General features: G+C 41.2%; 1 protein-coding gene across 1 annotated transcript in view; it reads right to left on the minus strand.

Annotated features, from left to right (window-relative positions):
* CCKAR (cholecystokinin A receptor) overlaps positions 1-18,500 on the minus strand; it is a 31,060-nt gene extending 12,560 nt beyond the window's left edge. Inside the window, exons 1-2 of the mRNA XM_081332639.1 lie at positions 17,863-18,500; positions 14,943-15,194 (exon numbers count right to left, since the gene is read on the minus strand). Coding sequence (XP_081188765.1) covers positions 14,943-15,194; positions 17,863-17,983 — 373 coding nt within the window. The 5' untranslated portion in view covers positions 17,984-18,500. The remainder of the gene's footprint in view (positions 1-14,942; positions 15,195-17,862) is intronic.
* Between the last annotated feature and the right edge of the window lie 1,962 nt (positions 18,501-20,462).

Genomic DNA, 20,462 nt, shown 5'->3' on the forward strand with positions numbered 1-20,462 from the left:
ATGGAAAATTTGGATGCTAAATGGATCACCTGAAAATTAATTTCATGGACTGTGATCAACAGCAACTGAACCATTAATCTATTTTAAAAGCTGAAGCTTTATTCATTCTTCAATTTTTAACAACTTCACAGCCCTTTTCCTACAAAAACATTTCTCTCCAAGGAAAAGCAATAATGTTTATTCATATAACATGGTGGCTAAAGCATTACATTTTTATTACCAAGTTTGGGCACAACTAGTTATAGAGGTGAAGGAGATCAGAGGTGAATAGATGTTAGCTTACAATTCTGGAAGTTTTTAGGACACAAAGAGAATAGGTAATTGTAATTGCCAATGAAAAGTCCTTCCCAAAATAATTAATTTCAGCTGATCCATTGTGTGAGATTCGGTAGTTTCATAAACAGTTGAAAATGAAATTAGGAAATCGTATCTAAAATTAGGCATTCTTCCAAGGAAAGCTGGCTTCTTATACATTGTAGGAAAAGCAACCTCTTTGGTGGAGGAATTTGAGAGAAGAGGCAGAGACTGGGTGTGGAGTCAAGAGAGGAATTAGCCTGGAGTCATTACATTTCCATAAGCAATCCGAGTCTATTTACTCTTATCTAGCTCTAATTTTATGCTGATCTGTTAGTTGACTAGGTTCTTGTGTACAGTATAGGCTTGAGCAATAAATCATCTTAACTGGAACTTAACATGTGGTCCTGATTCTTCACACCTGACAAGGAAAAACTGAAACAGAGGTGGGAAACGTGGTGTATTGGGTTATTTTTTTTATTTTATTTTTTATTTTTATTTATTTTAATTCCATTTATATCCCGCCCTTCTCCGAAGACTCAGGGCGGCTTACAAGCTTAGCAGTAGCCTTCATTCTATGTATATGCCTGCTTGTTAGGGCTTTCACACACACCCCAAGCGGCATTATTACAAAGTCAGCTTGATTGCCCCCCAACAATCTGGGTCCTCATTTTACCTACCTCAGAAGGATGGAAGGCTGAGTCAACCTTGAGCCTGGTGGGACTCGAACCTGCACTAATGGCAGGCAGCTGGTGTTACTTAAGGAGGCATTAGCCCACTGCTCCACCAAGGCTCTTTTATCAATTCCATCAGTGTTTTAAAAATTGGCACTGCATGGGACACAGTTCAGAAGTAGTGAAGGATAGGTTGGATTCAATGTCCAATTTACAACAGAATGCAATTCTTCCCCCCGCCCTCTGATCTAGTAATTTTTTTTTTAAACCACTCAGTGAAAATAAGATTGAAACAAAATTTCAATAAGGCAATATAATTTCCTTCGGATCCAAGCTCTGCTTCGAAGCAATGCTTCTATGCAGATTTGGGTGAATTTTCACCAGGTCTTTCAGAGTAAGGCAGTTCAGTTATTTGGCAGATAATACCAAATTACATTTCCAGAATTTGTGGAAAGTAATTCAAAAGTCAAAGAAAGCTTTGATGTCTTTTTTTTTGGAAGTAAAAGGTTAATGCAAACACTATTCCAGCAAATCTCTTCCCTGAAACAAATAAGCAAAGAACAGGAAAAAAAACTATCTGTGGAGGTGATTGATATATATTCTTACATAATTACATTCTTACATTCTTACAATTCTTTCAGTAATTACAGTTCTTACATTCCCTACATAACAGAAAAGATTCTTACAGAAACACAGCTTAAGAAAAAGGCTCCAAGTTAAACAGGAAACTAAGATTAAACTAAACTTAACCAGACTGTATATTTTACTATTGCCTCAATCAAATTCATTTATCACTCTTAGACGTTTTAACTTGTTTCATATTTCATGATGTGGAATTATATTTTTTTTCAAGTAATATCGTCTCAGAGGAATGAACAGAATAATGCATGCTTTTCTTAAGCGCCCCAAATCAGTCAGAAAGATGTCAGTTGGATAATATTGGCCAGATTAATTTAGGGCTGCAGTTATGGATCGTAGACAATGATAGTTAGATTTACCCTTGTTAAAAGGTGGTATAGACAGATTAAAAATCTGAGGAAAAATAGAAGACCTGCTCCTTCGATCAAGGTTTTGAATTCAGCATCATAATTCGTTTTCCGTGTAATGTTTTGGTCTAATACTTTGAATATATGATTATGGGAAGATAATGTGCTGCAAGGACCACTAAGCCATTGGGAGATTATGACTGATTATGATTATGACTGATTATGTCCCCCTCTGACTGATGGGTTAGAGCAGGGGTGTCAAACTGCTGGCCTGTGGGCCGGATGCGTCATGCCAAAACCGTGCCCAACCCCTTGCCGGCAATGGAAAAAAAGTCGTGATATGTCATGACACGTCGCATGATGTTGCAAGTTTGACACCCCTGGGTTAGAGAGAGCTATGATTTCAAGCTTATTAAGACTCATCTGTCTGTTTTCAGGAACTATCTATCATTTGATGATGACTAGCTTATTGAACAAAGAAATCAGTTCATTTCCTCGAGATCTGTCAGGTGCAAAAGATGAGGTCCACATGTGAAGGTCCAATTAAACTGATTTATTGCTACTCATGACTATGCAGAGGAATCTTCTCAACTAAGGGTTGGCACCTGGTAGGAGTTAGATAAGAGTCAACAGCACTCAAAGGGGTTAGGACTTTGTGTCAACATAGGGATTCTAGGCTGATCCTTTTTTTCACTCTGCCCCTAGGTTCTGACACTTTTTTCCCTACAACATCGAAAGAATTGATCTCTAAGCTTAACCAAGCTGATTTTTTGAGACCTTTAAACATGTTAGTTTTGTCCCAAACAACAGAGGAAATTTGATTTCCCCACCTTTCTCTTTGGAAAGTCTCTCCCCAACTAATTTATGGGGCTGAGATCTTTGGACTGATAGAGGCAATGATAAATTCCATAAGATATGGAACTAAACTAAATCTTTAGTGGATTACTGAAGTGCTAGGGATGTAGGATTGTTATATGACAAGGATGGTTAACTTTTTGGAAGAAAAGAGTTCCATGGACCGGATCATACTCTAAAAAGTAGTAACAGCCATGACAGAAGCTAAATTTGCTTTAATGAAAATTAACTAAATGCAGTTAAATAGGATTACTGCCCATGTATTTTATAATTTTTCTTTTTACACAATATTGGTTACACAATGTTCAAAAGCCCATTGATTGTACCTGCCTAAGCTGAATTGGAACAAGGAAAGGATAAACCAAGAAAAATAGGCTAATAGATAGATAGAGAAATAGAGAGATAGAGAGAGATAGAGAGATACAGTTATAGAGATACATAGATACATAGATACATAGATGTATAGATATAGATAGATAGATAGATAGATAGATAGATAGATAGATAGATAGATAGATAGACAGACAGACAGACAGACAGACAGACAGACAGATGATAGATTTAGAAAGATGTCTGTGTGAGAGAAAGAGAGAGAGAGGGAGAGAGAGAACTGCAGACAACAAATGTGTTACTAAAGTTTCTGATCATCTGCTTCATTAAAGATGACATTCCTGATTTACATTGTAGAAAATAACACTCTTTCATAAGAATGTTCTAGAAAAGTTCACCAATCACCTTCCACAATCCAACGAACGTTTCCTCCTTTTTTAATAAGAAAAAAAGTGCATCATGAAATGCATAATTGGATAGGTCATTTGTCCAGAATCCCATGGGGTCTTCTGCTTGTGCAGGGGGTTGAAGGACCTCTGAGGTCCCTTCCAACTCTGTTCTTCTGTTATTCATCATGCAAATTTATTTATTTATTTATTTTAATTCCATTTATATCCCGCCTGCAGTGTATGCCTCCCAGCATACACAAAGGACAGCACAGCAGGAGGCTGATGGTGCAGATCAGCAGAGGGGTTGGACAGCTCCGGGCGATAACTGCTCACTCAGGATAAGCCTAATGAGTTAAGCTGTTGACAGCCCCAGGCATGGTCAGCCTGGTGGGAGGCCAGGATCTACACCCATTGTCACCTGCACTGGCAGGAAGCCCAGGTTTGAACTGATTGGATGCCATCCACCTGGGCAGGTACAAATAGACGCCAGGCTTCCCTGTTTCCCCAGTTCGTTCTGTTCAGAATAAACTCATCTTTACCCCAGCTCTGTGTCCGTCTCTATGTGAAGCACGCGACTTTACACCGCCCTTCTCCGAAGACTCAGGGCGGCTTACAAGCTTAGCAGTAGCCTTCATTCTATGTATATGCCTGCTTATTAGGGCTTTCACACACACACACACCCAAGCGGCATTATTACAAAGTCAGCTTAATTGCCCCCAACAATTTGGGTCCTCAAATGACCCAAATTGTGTGGGGTTGACATGACAATAAGCGTGACATTACTTTCCCTGCCTGCCGATGCCTGTAACAGGTTGCCCAGTTGCCCATGGTCACTTTCTGAGGCATTTTTGCAAAATTCTGTATCTAGCAGATCATTAGCATGCCCTTTAAAGAAGGAAACTTGCAAAGATGATTCATTAGGATTGTTCCAGATTTATAACCAGCAATTGTCTCTGAAAGGACTCTGTGACAGACTGATATATTTCAGAACCTTTTTTAAAAAAACAAACCTCAAAACTTCCTTTGAGACAACGTCTCTGTACAATACCACCATTTTTGTCTATGCAGGGATCTCCTAACATGAGTTATCTAGCAAATTAATCAGCAGAAGGAGAGTAATGTTTATTCAAAAGTTTCACAAAATTAGGCAGCCATAACCAAATAAAATATTACACAATCCAGATGTCCAGTTTCCAATGACAGATGCCTAAAACATATTGACATTAGCCATTTTTCTTATAGGCGAACGTGGGAGAAAGGTTTATAAAAATTCGTCCTAATTTATGTTTTGATTAACAAGAGAAATTTGGTTTATGATATTTATTGTCATAAGAGATACCATTTTTCTTTCCAACATCATTAATTAAAGAAAACCAGTACTGTTTAGCAAACATAGATGTAGGAAAAAGTATAATTTTTCATGGGGATGTACCACATTTTGAAGACATAAAATTTAAATAACAGCCAAAGCGTTGAGACAGAGAACAGGTCATTTGTGACTATAACCCTTACAAATTGTGTGTCTTCTTCTCCTATATTACAAATTCCAAAAAGTTTTGTTGCTGTTGTAAATGTCATATTGATATATTTCCTCAAAATGCCTTTATGATGGCAATCTCCAGGGGAAAAAATTCTTTTGTTCCTTTGAGGGTTTTATATCTGCAATTACCTCTAAGTTGTTGACTGTCGTTTTTATTCCCTACTGATTCATTTATTTGTGTCATCAAAAGAGTTTCCTTTTCCTCCCCTGAAAATGGACTTTGCCTTTGGGGTTTTTATTACAGTTTTTCAGGAACGTGGGGTGATCTTCCTGTACGGTGCAGGTGCAACACATATTTTTACTGTAACTTCAGCTACAGCATTTTTCCAGATGGTTATTTCACCTATATATATTTTTTCTTACATTGAGGAAACATATACTTTTTATAGCAGGGGTCTTCAAACTTGGCCCTTTTATGACTTGTGGACTTCGACTCCCAATTTTGGGAGTCGAAGTCCACAAGTCATAAAAGGGCCAAGTTTGAAGACCCCTGCTTTATAGTAAGGTCAGGCAGCAACTCTTTAGACATCCTAAACGTTTTATGTTGATGCACAATAAGAAGGAGGAACAAAATACCGGTATGTAATTCTTCTGTCTTTATACTAGGAATGCCCCAGTCAGCTTTATATTGTAGACTACAGGCAGTGCTGGACTTACAATTGTTGATTTAGTGACCATTTGAAATTATAGTATGGCACTGAACAAAGTGAATTATGACCGGGTTTTTTTTTTTTACACTTACAACTGTTTCCGCATCCCCTTAGTTATGGGGTCAAAATTCAGATGCTTGGCAACTGACTCATACTTATGACGGTTGCAGTGTCCTGGGGTCATGAATCACTGAAACGTCTGACAAGCAAAGTCAGTGGGGGAACAAGGTTCACTTAACAAAACCACATTGCTAACTGCAGTGATTCACTCGACCAGCATGGCGAGAAAGCTTGTTAAATGCGGCAAATGAAATCTCACTTAGCAACTGTCTCCCTTAGCAAGAGAAGTTTTGGGCTAAATTATGGCCGTCGAGTCGAGGACTATCTGTCTAACATTAGCTCACGAGAATATTTTTTTTCATTCTGTTTCCTGATGTTGAACAGCGTGTAGATGTTAACAGGGGTGATCTTTCTTATTTTGAGTTCCACGGGTCTGCAACGGGATAAATGTTTATATATATATATATATATATATATATATATATATATATATATATATATATATATATATATATATATATATATATATATATATATATATATATATATATATATATATATATATATATATATATATATATATATATATATATATATATATATATATATATATATCAGGCATGTTAAAATTAACAAACAAATGAACACTGGGATAGAATTAAAAACTAAAACAGTTTTTATTGCTGAAAAATCAAGCTTTCGTTGGCCAACTGCCAACGTCATCAGGATGGAGATTTGTTTGTTAATATATATATATATATATATATATATATATATATATATATATATATATATATATATATATATATATATATATATATATATATATATATATATATATATATACACACACATGCGTGCTAGTCGTTTCCGACTCTAGGGGCCGGTGCTCATCTCCGTTTGAAAGCCGAAGAGCCAGCGCTTGTCCGAGGACGTCTCCGTGGTCATGTGGCCGGCATGACTAGACGCCAAAGGCGCACGGAACGCTGTTACCTTCCCACCGTAGTGGTCCCTATTTTTCTACTTGCATTTTTTACGTGCTTTCGAACTGCTAGGTTGGCAGAAGCTGGGACGAGTAACAGGCGCTCACTCTGTTATGCGGCACTCGGGATTCGACCCGCCAAACTGCCGACCTTCTGATCGACAAGCTCAGCGTCCTAAATATATATATATATGAAAATCGGTGTTCCTTCCTTGTTTAAGATGAATTCATTTTCTCACTTCCAATTGGGAGAGGTTAAAAAAAATTAAACAGGAACCTTAAAAAGTGGGCTATAACTACCTAGACATACTGTTAAATATCTGTTAAGTACAGGTAGTCCTCGACACACAGCACTTCATTTAGTGACCGTTCAAAGCGGCCCTGGAAACGTGACCTGTGAGCGTTTTTCAGACTTACGGCCTTCGCAGCATCCCTGTGGTCACGCCATCAAAATTCAAAGGCTTGGCGACTGATTCATACTTATGACCCAAGGTCAGGTGATCCCCTTTTGCAACCTTTTGGCAAGCAAAGTCAATGGGGTTACTAACTTATCAGCTACGGTGATTCACTTAACAACGGTGGCAAGAAAAGTTGTAAAATGGGAGCAAAGCTCACTTAACCAATGTTTCACTTAACAGAAATGGACTCCATTGTGGTTGTCAGGGGAAGACTACCAGGATCTGCAGGAGCCTTAAAATATAAAAAACTGTTGCTATTTATATTACTCTGTTGTCTTTAATCTTATGTCCCAATCACACAATAACAATAACAATAACAATAGTTGGAAGGGACCTTGGAGGTCATCTAGTCCAACCCCCTGCTCAGGCAGGAAACCCTATACCATTTCGGACAAATGGCTCTCCAGTCTCCAGTGTTGGAGCATTCACCACTTCTGGAGGCAGGTTGTTCCACTGGTTAATTGTTCTAACTGTCAGGAAGTTTCTCCTTAGTTCTAGATTGCTTCTCTCCTTGATGAGTTTTCATCCGTTCCTTCTTATCCTGCCTTCGGGCGCTTTGGAGAATAGCTTGACTCCCTCTTCTTTGGGGCATGAAGTTAAAATATCTTCAAGTCTATATTACAACCGTTGCAATCCTATAAACATAAATCCAGTGGGGGGAAAAATGCAATTGAATTGCATAGGTTTGTTCATGGAAGAAATAAAATACACGTTCAGTCTGGGGAAGTCCTCCGTGGCTTAAAGAAGATTTCTTGCTTGTCATCCTTCAAACTTCCATTCTTCTGCATAGATTCTTCCAAGCGAAGCGTTTGCTAAAGCCCTTTGCCGTGCTGGCACCACAGCGTGGCCCAACCAGATACTCTTGGGTTACGATGCAAAATATTTTGCTGATTCCCCAAAAAGGTTGGGTGAATAGGTGAGAATTTAACAGCTTTAATATTGAGGGTTACAGTTTAGCATAAAACATACCTTCGGCCCTTTTTTAAGGGATAACTGAATTCTCAGTGGCCTTAAGATGTTCATAAGAAAGGAGTGGGTTGATTGAGCGTGAAGATGTGACCTTTTCCGCATCTGTTGCTGCTGTTGCACAGTTTACTGGCCAAAGATCCTGCATCTTTTCAAAGGCATTGATTTTTAACAAACATTGGAAAGCAGAAAGAGACCGTGTTCAGATGTAGTCTACTTCCAACCTATTGCACTAATAGGAAAATGGCATCTTGTTTTTCCTTCACTTTCAGGGTCCATGTAGTCTCTGCTTGACCATTATTAAAAAACTAGGTTAGTGAGATACATTGAATTTTAAAGGAAGCCTTACAAAGCTTCTTGCCTTGGTGTGAAAGTTGGGCTAGCATCTGGCCAGTTAAACCGAGATACCCTAGAATTTCTAGAATCTAGGCTAGAATCTAGCTAGGAAACAGATATTTCAGGATTTGTAACTATCATTTAAAAAAAACAACCCTCACTCCATTTGTTTTCCCAACATTCCCAGCACTTTTTGAGAAGCTTGCCTATGAATGTTTCTCCTCTCGTCAGCTGATGTAGATTCATAATCAAGCCTATATTATAAAGATTATAAGCGTATTATACAATCTCCCCATACGTAAATTACTATATATACCATGGACAGCCAGAGTAAGTAACAGAGAGGTGTTAAATCGTATAAAACCAGACACATCACTGGAAGCTAGAATCTTAACACTCTGTCTCATTTACTTTACTGTGTTGCCAAAAAAGCCAACACAGTGCTAGGCTGCATTAACAGAGGGATAGAATCAAAATCACGTGAAGTGTTAATGCCACTTTACAATGCCTTGGTAAGACCACACTTGGAATGCTGCATCCAGTTTTGGTCACCACGATGTAAAAAAGATGCTGAGACTCTAGAAAGAGTAGAGAGAAGAGCAACAAAGTTGATCGGGGGCCTGGAGGCTAAGACGTATAAGGGACGGTTGCTGGAATTGGGTATGTCTAGTTTAATGAAGAGAAGGACGAGGAGTGACATGATAGCAGTGTTCCAGTATCTCAGGGGCTGCCCCAAAGAAGAGGGAGTCAAGCTATTCTCCAAAGCATCTGAAGGCAGGACAAGAAGAAGCAATGGATAGAAACTAATCAAGGAGAGAAGCAACCTAGAACTAAGGAGAAACTTCCTGACAGTGAGGACAATTAATTAGTGGAACGACTTGCCTCCAGAAGCTTTGAATGCTCCAACACTGGAAGTTTTAAGAAGAGACTGGACAGCCATTTGTTTGAAATGGTATAGGTTCTCCTGCTTGTCCAGGGGGTTAGACTAGAAGACCTCAAAGGACTCTTCCAACATTATTATTATTATTATTATTATTATTATTATTATTATTATTATTATTATTATTATTATTATTATTATTATTATTATTATTATTATTATTATTATTAGGACCCAGATTGTTGGGAGCAATTAAACTGACTTTGTAATAATGCCGCTTGGGGTGTGTGTGAAAGCCCTAATAAGCAGGCATATACATAGAATGAAGGCTACTGCTAAGCTTGTAAGCTGCCCTGAGTCTTCGGAGAAGGGCGGGATATAAATGGAATTAAAATAAATAAAATAAAATAATAATAATTATTATTATTATTATTATTATTATTATTATTATTATTATTATTATTATTAATATTATTATTATTATTAGTAGTAGTAGTAGTAGTAGTAGTAGTAGTAGTTAGTAGTAGTTTGGCCATGTTATGCGTGAGAATTCATTGGAGAAGGTGATGATGCTAGGGATGGTTAGTGAAGCAAGAAGAAGGGGCAAGCGAAGAACACACTGCCTTGATACCGGCAAAATGATACAAAGATGAGTCTCCAACAACTGAAGGAAGCTCTGCTTGACAGGGTTGCACAGAGATCACCACGAGTTGGACATGATTAAATGGTTAAAAACAAACGAATAAAATCTCTGGACACAAAAACCTGATCTTTGGAAACCTCTGACTCTGAAAGACCTCCTATTGCTTGAAAAAGCCAAAATCTGGAACAGGTAAAGCTTGGCTTAGAGCCGGACGTTGCTTTGCCCTAGTAGAACAATTTAAGTTTTGTCCAGGAAAGGAACAGTTTGAAGAAATATCTGCTGAATTTGGGGCTGTCATTGATAGGGTAAAACACCATTTATTGCTCATTCTGTCTAAACAATTCTTCTTCCTGCAAATTCCTTTGCTTTTCTCACTGGCAGGTATCACAATATGTAGCCAATTCCTCCTACCTATTTTCCCCCCCCTTTTTAAATAAATAAATAAATAAAAATATCTGGGTAGTGCTTTACAGAATGTCTACCTGCTATTTCATCAATATATTTGGTGCCCTTTTGCTGAGAAGCATAAAATGCCATTCAATGTGATTGTGAGGTTGGGAGGGAATCGCACAAGGAGCATTCGAAATCTCTTTACCTTGCAAAGGCAGGAAAAATAATGTGCAACTCACATTAATAATGGATGGTGGCGTGGGGGTGGCCCAAATTCCTGGCCCTTTTGAAGCAGTTCTCATAGAATAGGCAAATTTACTCAGTGTCCAGACACACGAATGGTTCCTCTATACTGTATTAAAAGAAATGGATTACCCCCTCTAAGCTACGTGCAAACAAGCCTCCAAGTTAACTCAATTTCATCTCTAGGAACAGTGCCCAGTGTGGAAGCAGCTGAAGAATTCCCAGATTCTGCATTCCTGATTCATTGTCCAGTTGGTCCCAATCTAGAAATATTTTCTGGAAAGAGAGATAGACCTTATTTTGTTCTCCATCAGAACGTAACTTAATTTAACCACACACGGAATACTGCACTTTCCAGTTTTGCTCACCACATGCAAAACAAATGTTGAGACTTTGGAAAAAGTGCAGAGAAGAACAACTAAGACGATTATTTATTATTTATTTTTTTATTTTAATTCCATTTATATCCCGCCCTTCTCCGAAGACTCAGGGCGGCTTACAAGCTTAGCCTAGTGACTAAAACATATGAGGAACGGTTGCAGGATTTGGATATGGCTAGTCTAGAAAAAAGAAAGACTAAGGGGGGACATAATAGCAATATTCCAGTATTTGAAGGGCTGCCACATAGAAGAGGGCGTCACTTTACTTTCTAAAGCACCAGAAGGCAAGACAAGAAACAATGGATGAAAACTAATCAAGGAGAGAAGCAACCTGGAATTAAGGAGAAACATCCTAACAGTGAGGACAATTAACCAGTGGAACAGCTTGCCTTCAGAAATCGTGGGTGCTCCATCACTGGAGGTTTTTAAGAAGTGACTGGACAGCCACTTGTCTGAGATGGTATAGGATCTCCTGCTTGAGTATGGGGTTGGACTAGAAGACCTCCAAGGTCCCTTCCAGCACTATTCTGAATTGATATTTTATTGACTAACTGATTCTGAACCTCAGGTGTCATTAAATGTCCATATCAAAAAGCTACGGGAGGTCTTGAACTTTCTGAACGTGTTATTTCTCCTAAAAATCACCTAAGCTTTCAATGACCTTCATTATATTTGTTATTGCAGTTTTCATATATATTCATTATGGATGTGTGATCCGGAAGGGAAGACTTCCTTAGGTTCATCCTGAAAATGGCCACCAATTAATCTGAGGGACCAAAGTCTTAACGTAATGAGAATAAGGAAAATAAACTAAAAACTTGCCTTAGCTAGTTTTTTTTTAACCTTGCTCTGATGCATAATCTTCTTCCTGTTCAATGTGGAGATGATGATCCAATAAGGTGATGATTGGGAACTGGAAGCATACGATGAATGGTTGAGGGAACTAGGTATGTCTATCTAGCCCAGGGGTAGGCAACCTTGGCTCTTTTATGACTCGTGGACTTCAACTCCCAGAATTCCTGAGCCAGCACGGCTCAGCTTGGAAACCTCTCCCTTTCCTCTCAGCATGGCTGGCTCAGGAATTCTGGGAGTTGAAGTCCGCGAGTCATAAAAGAGCCAAGGTTGCATATCCCTGGTCTAGCCTAATGAAGAGAAGGACTAGGGGCGACATGAGGGCAGAGTGGCAATATTTGAGGGGCTGTCCCAGAGAGAAAACAAGGTCAACCTTTTCTCCAAAACTCCCAAAGGCAGGACAAGAAGCAATCGATGGAAGCTTATCAAAGAGTGACCCAACCTAGAATTAAGGAGAATTTCTTGACAGTGAAAGCAATGAACCAATGGAAACGGCTTCTTTCTGAGAGTTCTGGGTGCTTCATGGCTGGAGTTTTCAAAAAGATATAGGACAGTTGGCTGGGGAATTCTGGGAGTTGAAGTGCACAGGCCTTAAAGTTGCCAAGACTGGACAACTGTGACTTAGATAGTTTTGTGTGGGTGGGGTGGGTGGGGTGGAAATCAGAAAGCTAACTCTAATGAGTATCCAATGTTTGTGCGCAGATCTTGTAGCCTTAAGGAAGAGCAGATTTTTCTTCTGAAGAGAATTGCCTCGGTGCAGCGGTATTGGAAAACTCACAAGAAACGTGTCAGTTGGAAATGTTTATAGTTTTTTACCCAGTTGACACCTCTACCTAAGGCTATGTACAAGGCTTAGAATAAGAAAAAAAAAACATCAAGTGAGCGCACACAGGGGCAACCTGATTTTACAGATGAACGCTTGCAAACATGATCCACTGCGTTAAAGGAGATTTACGCCTGAGGGACATACGTATGGACAGCTTGGCTGACCCTCTTGCAGAGCGCGCCATTGCAACTATAATAATACAGGCAGTCCTTGACCTATGACCGTAACTGACCCCAGATTTTCTGTAGCTAAGTGAGGCATGTGTTCAATGGGGCTTTTGCCCCATTTTACGACCTTTCTTGCCACCGTTGTTAAGTGAATCACTGTAGCCGTTAAGTCAGCGACACGGTGACTAAAGTGATCCCGGCCTCTCCGTTGACTTGGCTTGTCAGAAGGGGATCACATGACTCCGGGACACTGCAACCGTCGTAACTATGAGTCAGTTGGCAAGCATCTGAGTTTTGATCACGTGACCCTGGGGAGGCTGTAACGGTTGTAAGTGGGACAAACGGTCATAAGTCAATTTTCTCAGTGCCGTTGTAACCTCAAACGGTTACTAAACGAACCGTCGTATATTGAGGACTACCTGTCGAGTTCTTCCAGTGTCTGGGTGTTCCAAAGGGCAAAATCCCCCTGTAGAGAGCGGGATAAGGTATTCAAAGCCACCCAGCTAAATTCCTGCCTCTTGAACAGCTTGACTCTTTTTCTAAATAGGAGAAATTGTGCCAATAGCAACAGCCAAGGCACAACCCAAGATTAGAAGTGCTGAAATTCTCCTCCCCCCTTTTTATTTCAAGCATCTAAATCAGCATCATCCAGATCAGGGGTCCCCAACCCCCGGTCCATGGATCAGCACCGGGCCACGGCATGCCACAAACCGGTCCATGCAAACAAGCGAAGCTCCACCTATAGGATGCAGGCAGCACGTGAAGCCACGGTCCCCCTGGTCCATGGAAAATCCTCTCTCCATGGAACTGGTCCCTGATGCCCAAAAGATTAGGGGCGGCTGACCTAGGTGCGGTCTGCATGTGTGGATTTCAACATGCAGATTCTCCGCAGTGGCCATGCTGGCTACCAGTTGGAGTGTACATATCTGGAAGTTTCTTTGTTGACACCGATTTTGATGATTGCACAAAACAATCCTTGGGGGTTGACCTAGAACAGGGGTAGGCAACCTTGGCTCTTTTATGACTCATGGACTTCAACTCCCAGAATTCCTGAGCCAGCATGGCTCAGCATGGAAACCTCTCCCTTTCCCCTCAGCATGGCTGGCTCAGGAATTCTGGGAGTTGAAGTCCATGAGTCATAAAAGAGCCAAGATTGCCTACCCCTGACCTAGAAGCTCACATTTCCAACCATTGACCAGGTTGGGAAGTTCTGATTTCCATCATTTTCCAGGCAATGATCTAATTTTCCACTCCTATTCCTGGGAAGCTGGGAGTTCTTTGGAAAACACTCAGGAGATCATTGAAGACACTGAGGTGGTCTTCTCTGCCATTTGTACTTATATGAATATATAGGAAGCACAGAAAGGGGTCTTTGGGTTGGACAAGGCTAGGAGACACATAGCTCGAAATTCCGCATCAACTACAAATTTCTCTTTCAAGTAGCTGTTTCTCCTACTCATTCTGCAGGTAACTCGGAGGCAGCTGTGCACTTTGGATTTGTTAGAAAGGCAACAGAATTAGACAAAGGACTGACTGGTCCTTCTTGGGCACGTGTATACTGGTAGTCCTTGACTTACGTCCATTCGTTTAATGACTGAAATTACAACAGCATTGAAAAAAAAAGCAATTTATGGCTATTTTCTACATTTATGACCACTGCAGCATCCACGTGATTACGTGATCAAAATTCAAGTGCTGGGCCAGATATATGACCGTTGCAGTGTCACCCCTTTGGCAACTTTCTCGCAAGCAAAGTTAATAGGGAAGCCAGATTCACTTAACCACCGCGTTACCCACTTAGTAACCGCAGCAATTCGCTTAACGAGGGTGGCAAGAAAGGTCGCAAAATGGGGCAACGCTCACTTAACAACTGTCTTGCTTGAGCCGTGGAAAATTGGGGCTCTGTGGCTGTCGTAAGTGGAGGACTACCTGTCCTAGTCTCTTACCAGATGTCATGCGTGTTTAGCCAACAAATCAAGACTGGATCACTCTGGAATCGACAAGGACTCCTGGCGAAACAAGGGCAATTTTTCAGACTCACCCATGAAGTAGCTGGTAATTTTGCAGAGGGAGCTGCCGAAAATGAAATCCTGTAGGAGGTTGGGGATCAGGGTGAAAGGCATGCAGAAGAAACACAACATGAGGTCGCTGATGGCCAGCGACAGCAGGAAGAAGTTGGTGACTGTCCTTATCCTTTTGTTTCTGATCAGCACCGTGATCACCAGGGCGTTCCCCAGGATGCTGAGCAAAAAAATCAAGGAATAGAGGAAGATCCGTACCGTCTGGTCCAATTCTGCAAGGTAAAGTGAGCAATGATCAGAATCAGAAGAAGTGTGGAGGGAAAAAAATATCACAGGTGATGTGCTAAGGTGGGGAGAGATGATGTGCATGGGCGATGATATGCATGGAGAATAAGGACCCAGGATTTCTCGTTTTTTACCCTAAAAAAAAGGGTAAGCTTTTCTCACCGAGACTTGAAAGCTAGAAAGGAGCCAGTGGGGCATGCAATGCCTCCACCATGAGCTGCTTACTCTTAGCCCTCCATAAGCGCGGGACTCCTGCAATGACTTGAAGGAAAAGGTCTTCATTTTCGCCCCCCACCCATCCTCTGCCAGAGGTCTTCTCCACTCCAAACCCACCAGCTGTGTCCTCCTCCACTACAGCACGTCTGGAAATCATCGTCAGCAACTATGGGGTACCAAGCGGTGGCTTCAGAATGGAATGAGGTCAGAGGGACCGAGGACATTTCGAGGGGAGAAATCATACGCAGAGGATCAAAGGAGCCACGTGCTCCAACTTGATTTCTCTCCCGTTAGATCCTCAGCAATGTGAGCTAGTTAGCTCAGAACAGGAAAGCCTGATAAATAGAGGAAAGGACTAATCCCGTCCCTTGCTTCGTGCTTCTCTCCTACAGCGTCGTTCCTTTCTTCTTTCCTTCCTGCCTGCCTGCCTGCCTGATTGGAAATTTTATATTTGCTCTCCGTTTTGTGTTTCTAATCAAAGGGTTGAAAAACTGTGGCGTTCTAAGTGAGTGGAACGGGAGGATAACTTAACATTGGTAAAGTTAACAAAAGAAGGGGCAGTAATCTTATACAGGGGGCCATCACAAAGCAGAGGGGGTCAACCTGTTTTCTAAAGCACCTGAAGGCACCTGAAGCGAACATCCAGATTCAGTATTACTTTTGTTCCATATAGCATCAAACTTTTGACCTCTCAGGTTTCCTCTTTCCCCTATGTATTCAAAATGGACAGTGATATATATATATGTGTGTGTGTTTTCTGAGGTTTTCGCAGGTGTTTGTATGTAGATCTTTGGTCATTTGGGTTTTTTCCCACGTAGAATTGAAGGTGTAAGAGCAACGTTTCGACGAAATCTCATCCGTCATCCTCAGGCTGGTGACTTCAGCTTCGTTCTTCTGGGAGAAGCCACTAACACACACTTCTCCCAGAAGAACGAAGCTGAAGTCACCAGCCTGAGGATGACGGATGAGATTTCGTCGAAACGTTGCCCTGATACCTCCAATTCTACGTGGGAAAAACCCCAAATGACCAAAGATCGATCGATCGATCTATCTATCATCTATCTATCTATCTATCTATCTATCTATCTATCTATCTATCTATCTATCTATCTATCTATCTATCTATCTATCTATCTATCATCTATCTATCTATCTATCTATCTATCTATCTATCTATCTATCTATCTATCTATCTATCAATCTACTCAAATACTTTGGCCACCTAATGAGAAGGAAGGACTCACTGGAGAAGAGCCTCATGCTGGGAAAGGTGGAGGGCAAGAGAAGAAGGGGACGACAGAGAATGAGGTGGCTGGATGGAGTCACTGAAGCAGTAGGCGTGAGCCTAAATGGACTCCAGAAGATGGTACAGGACAGGAAAGCCTGGAGGAACATTGTCCATGGGGTCGCAATGGGTCGGACAGAACTTCGCAGCTAACAGCAACAATAATATGTATGTATGGGTGTAGGTATGTATGTGTGTGTGTGTGTGTATGCATGCATATAGCAGGTGTATATGTGTATGGGTAGATATATACTTTCTTTTGAGAGTAGGCAACAGAAATTCATTTTTAATGTGGGCCAGGGTGCTCACAGTAAAAAAAATGACAACAAAGGTTATCATATCTTATCTACGAAGGAATGGATGGAAAATCAAGGAGAGAAGCAACCTAGAACTAAGGAGAAATTTCCTGACAGAACAAACAATCGGTGGAACGGCTTGCCTTCAGAAGTTCTGGGTGCTCCAACACTGGAGGTTTTTAAAGAAGAGATTGGACAACCTTTTGTCTGAAATGGCATAGGGTCTCCTGCTTGAGCAGGGGGTTGGACTAGATGACCTCCAAGGTCCCTTCCGACTCTCTGTTATTCTGCTCGACCGATTCCAGTGCAACCTCCGGAGCAATTCTGGTTCTTTTCATTACCCTCTAAAATATAGTTAATCAGCCTACGTGCTCTTTTGATTTCTTCCCATTTTCTTTGTAACATGCGCTATGTTTTTTAAGGGGGTTCTAAAACGTTACTCCTGCTTGCTGCACCATGATGCAGCTAAACTTTAAAGTTTTACCATTTTTCTAGTGCTGTGATTCTACTAGACAGCAGGAGACTGATAGATAATTGCCTGTTTTAACAGTTAGCGGTTAATTCCTCCCATAGAGTAGCACTTGGAGTATTCAGCTGAATATTTAAACTTAATTTTAACTTAACCACTTTAGCTTTAATCTCTTACGTCTTTTCGATCCTGCCCTGCAACTTTTAACATTTCTGCCACTACGGTAGCTTAACCCAAACATTAAGAGTCTTGTTACTGCTTTTCCTCTTTCCTTGATCCACAAATGTCACTTTTCAGACAGCCTGACTTTAAAAGCCTTCACAAATTGTTTAGTTTAGATTACTGGTAGCTCCTAGTAGATTGCTCCTGATGTTGAAAATAGCACCCACCTTTAAAAGTCCGAGGAGGTTGGTTCAAGCAGACAATGGTGTAATTTTCCAAGTCAAGTTCGCAGAAGAGGGCAGAGATATTGGACTTGAGGTCAATCAGACTGTCGTTAAAGAGATCCATCCTTTATTTTTTTCTCCCCCCGAAGTGGGTTTCTACGGCAGGCTGCATAATTTGCCCGCTAAGCATCCATCCTTGGGTAAAGGGAAGCGAGCCTTGGCAAACAGACGGTCAGTTATCCAAGACAGCTGTCCTACGGCCGGCCGTATGGAATGATAAGTCCAAAGTAGTCTGAGGCGCATGAGGAGCATGAGAAAGCCGTGAGAAAGCTGGATACTGCAGGAAGAGACGCATGTGTGCACCGCACAAATCTTTTTCTCCCCCCCCCCCGTCTGCTAGACCCACCCCTTCCCTATAATTGACTGCGGCCACTGTGGGGATCACAACCGTCCTGGAGAATGATTACAGAATTAACCCCTTCTGCCATCGCTCTTGGTAACCTTGCTTTTTCTCAAGCCTCTTCCATCTCCGAGGCAATCGGCCAGCTGCAGTTTGAACTGCCACAAGTCAGATTTCCAGAACCCCTTTCAAGACAGGGGTTTTTTTTTTGTCCAAAGTGCTCCCCGGAGTTCAGCTGGACTTTAAGAGATGCAGAACACGACAGCTTGAGGCAATTGTGTTTTGTTTTGTTTTTTAAAAAATAAGAGTGTACCTTTTTTATCTGCTGTCCGTTTCTCTTACACAGGCAGAAACGCCTGCCTTTTTTTTTAAGGCTTCTCCACTGTGTAAATGTTTGTTCTTTAAAAACATGTCTAAATTCTCTGTTATCCGAAGGCAGTGTGCGATGGACACGGAAATACAATAGAAGCGATTTCTGTAACGGGCACAGCTCTTTGTGCAAACTGCAGGTGGGCAGAGACAAGGTCAGCCTTGTCAGAGAAATTCCTGACACTGGAAAGAGTGTAATACGAGGGCCAGCTCTGGCTTTTCGAAGAAAGCACCCAGAGGTGAGGCCCACTGCACAAAAAAACCCCCAAAAAACTAAAAAAAACCCATAACCCTCTCTCTGTAGGGTTATACATAGTCCAAGCTGTTAAGAAGAACAGTTCCAGAAATGATAACAAATTTTGAAGCATTAATTTTGGGACCCTCTGGATTTTGACAGAGAATTAATTACAGCAGTTTTAATGCAAGGATCCTACTAATCCAACCGAAAACATTGGATCTGCGATCTGAGTAGAGGTTGGCGAGGTGAGGGAGGTTTTCATTAGGAGCAAGGGGACGGGATGGATGTTGAATCTTTTTTCCCCCCTTCCTGTCATTTCCTTCTAAAATTCCTTGTGTCTTCTTGGTGGTGGTGGGTGGGGAAACCCTTTCCTCACTATCAGTCCACCCTCTCTTCTGCACTTTGAACATACACACAGAAGATCTCCTCCTCCTCCTCCTCCTCCTCCTCCTCCTCCTCCTCCTCCTCCTCCTCCTCCTCTCCAATTTATTCCTTGGAAAGGCTCTTCACACTTCATACAGACCAGAAGACCTTCCCATTCAGGCTGAAAGGCTAGGCAAGGGGAGAAATTAGGTTTTTTGTAGATGTCTCTTTCTCTAGAACGTTCTCTGCACATGCAAAATTGAGCCATGTTGCTATCTACTCACTCATTGATGGCATTCATTTCTTGAGTAGGCTTCTTCTTGGAAGCCCTTGAAGATATGATCTTAAGTTTCCATGGGATTCTGGAATATTGGAATTCTAGCTGCTCCCTTTATCTGATTAAGGGTCAGCCTTTCCTTCAGGAATTCAAGGAGGTGGTTAGATAGTGTTCCATCCATTTCCACACCACAACCATGTGTGGGAAGTCAGCCCCTCCACAGAGAAGGAAATATTAAAAGGGCAGAAAAATATATTTCCTCAAAGGATCTTAAAGAGGCAGAAAAGCACGTCCAGTTTTTTTTAATAGCCCCAAGTCTCCCTCCCCCAAGCAGAAACCAGCTCTGTAGAAATGCAGATATGATAATCCATTCAGGAAGGTTATAGCCCTCCAGCTAGAAGCTTAGGAAGACAAAGACACCTAAAATCTACATACCTCACCCAAACTCTAAGACAGGACATAATAGGATTAACCCACAGATGCCAAAGGGATACAGGTCAAAATACATGACACAGGAAACACAAAGCCTCAAACAGGAACAGGAAACAACTCCAAACAAAAGCCCCAGAGGATATAAAAACCCATCCCCTACATGTGCTCTCTTTTTTTTTTCTTCCAGAGCCATCTTTTCTGTCTGGCTCTCCTCTTCAATAAACTGCAACCTTCTTTCTAAAGCAGTCGCCACGTTGTTTATTCCCGGCTTGGACTGAACCATGACGTAGACTTCTCCTTCAACATAGGGCTTTGAGGTAGGTTGGAGTGAGAAAGAGTGACTGGACCAAAGTCTTCCCACAAACGTCTCCAGCTGAGTGGGACCTGGAACCTGGCTGTCCTTGTCTAACACTTAGAGTCATTAAATATTCTCAGAGTAGTAGTGTTGTTGTTGTTAGTTGCGAAGTCGTGTCCGACCCATCGCGACCCTATGGACAATGTTCCTCCAGGCCTTCCTGTCCTCT

This window comes from Vipera berus (assembly GCF_964194415.1).
Source record: "Vipera berus genome assembly, chromosome: 7".
NCBI lineage: Eukaryota > Metazoa > Chordata > Lepidosauria > Squamata > Viperidae > Vipera > Vipera berus.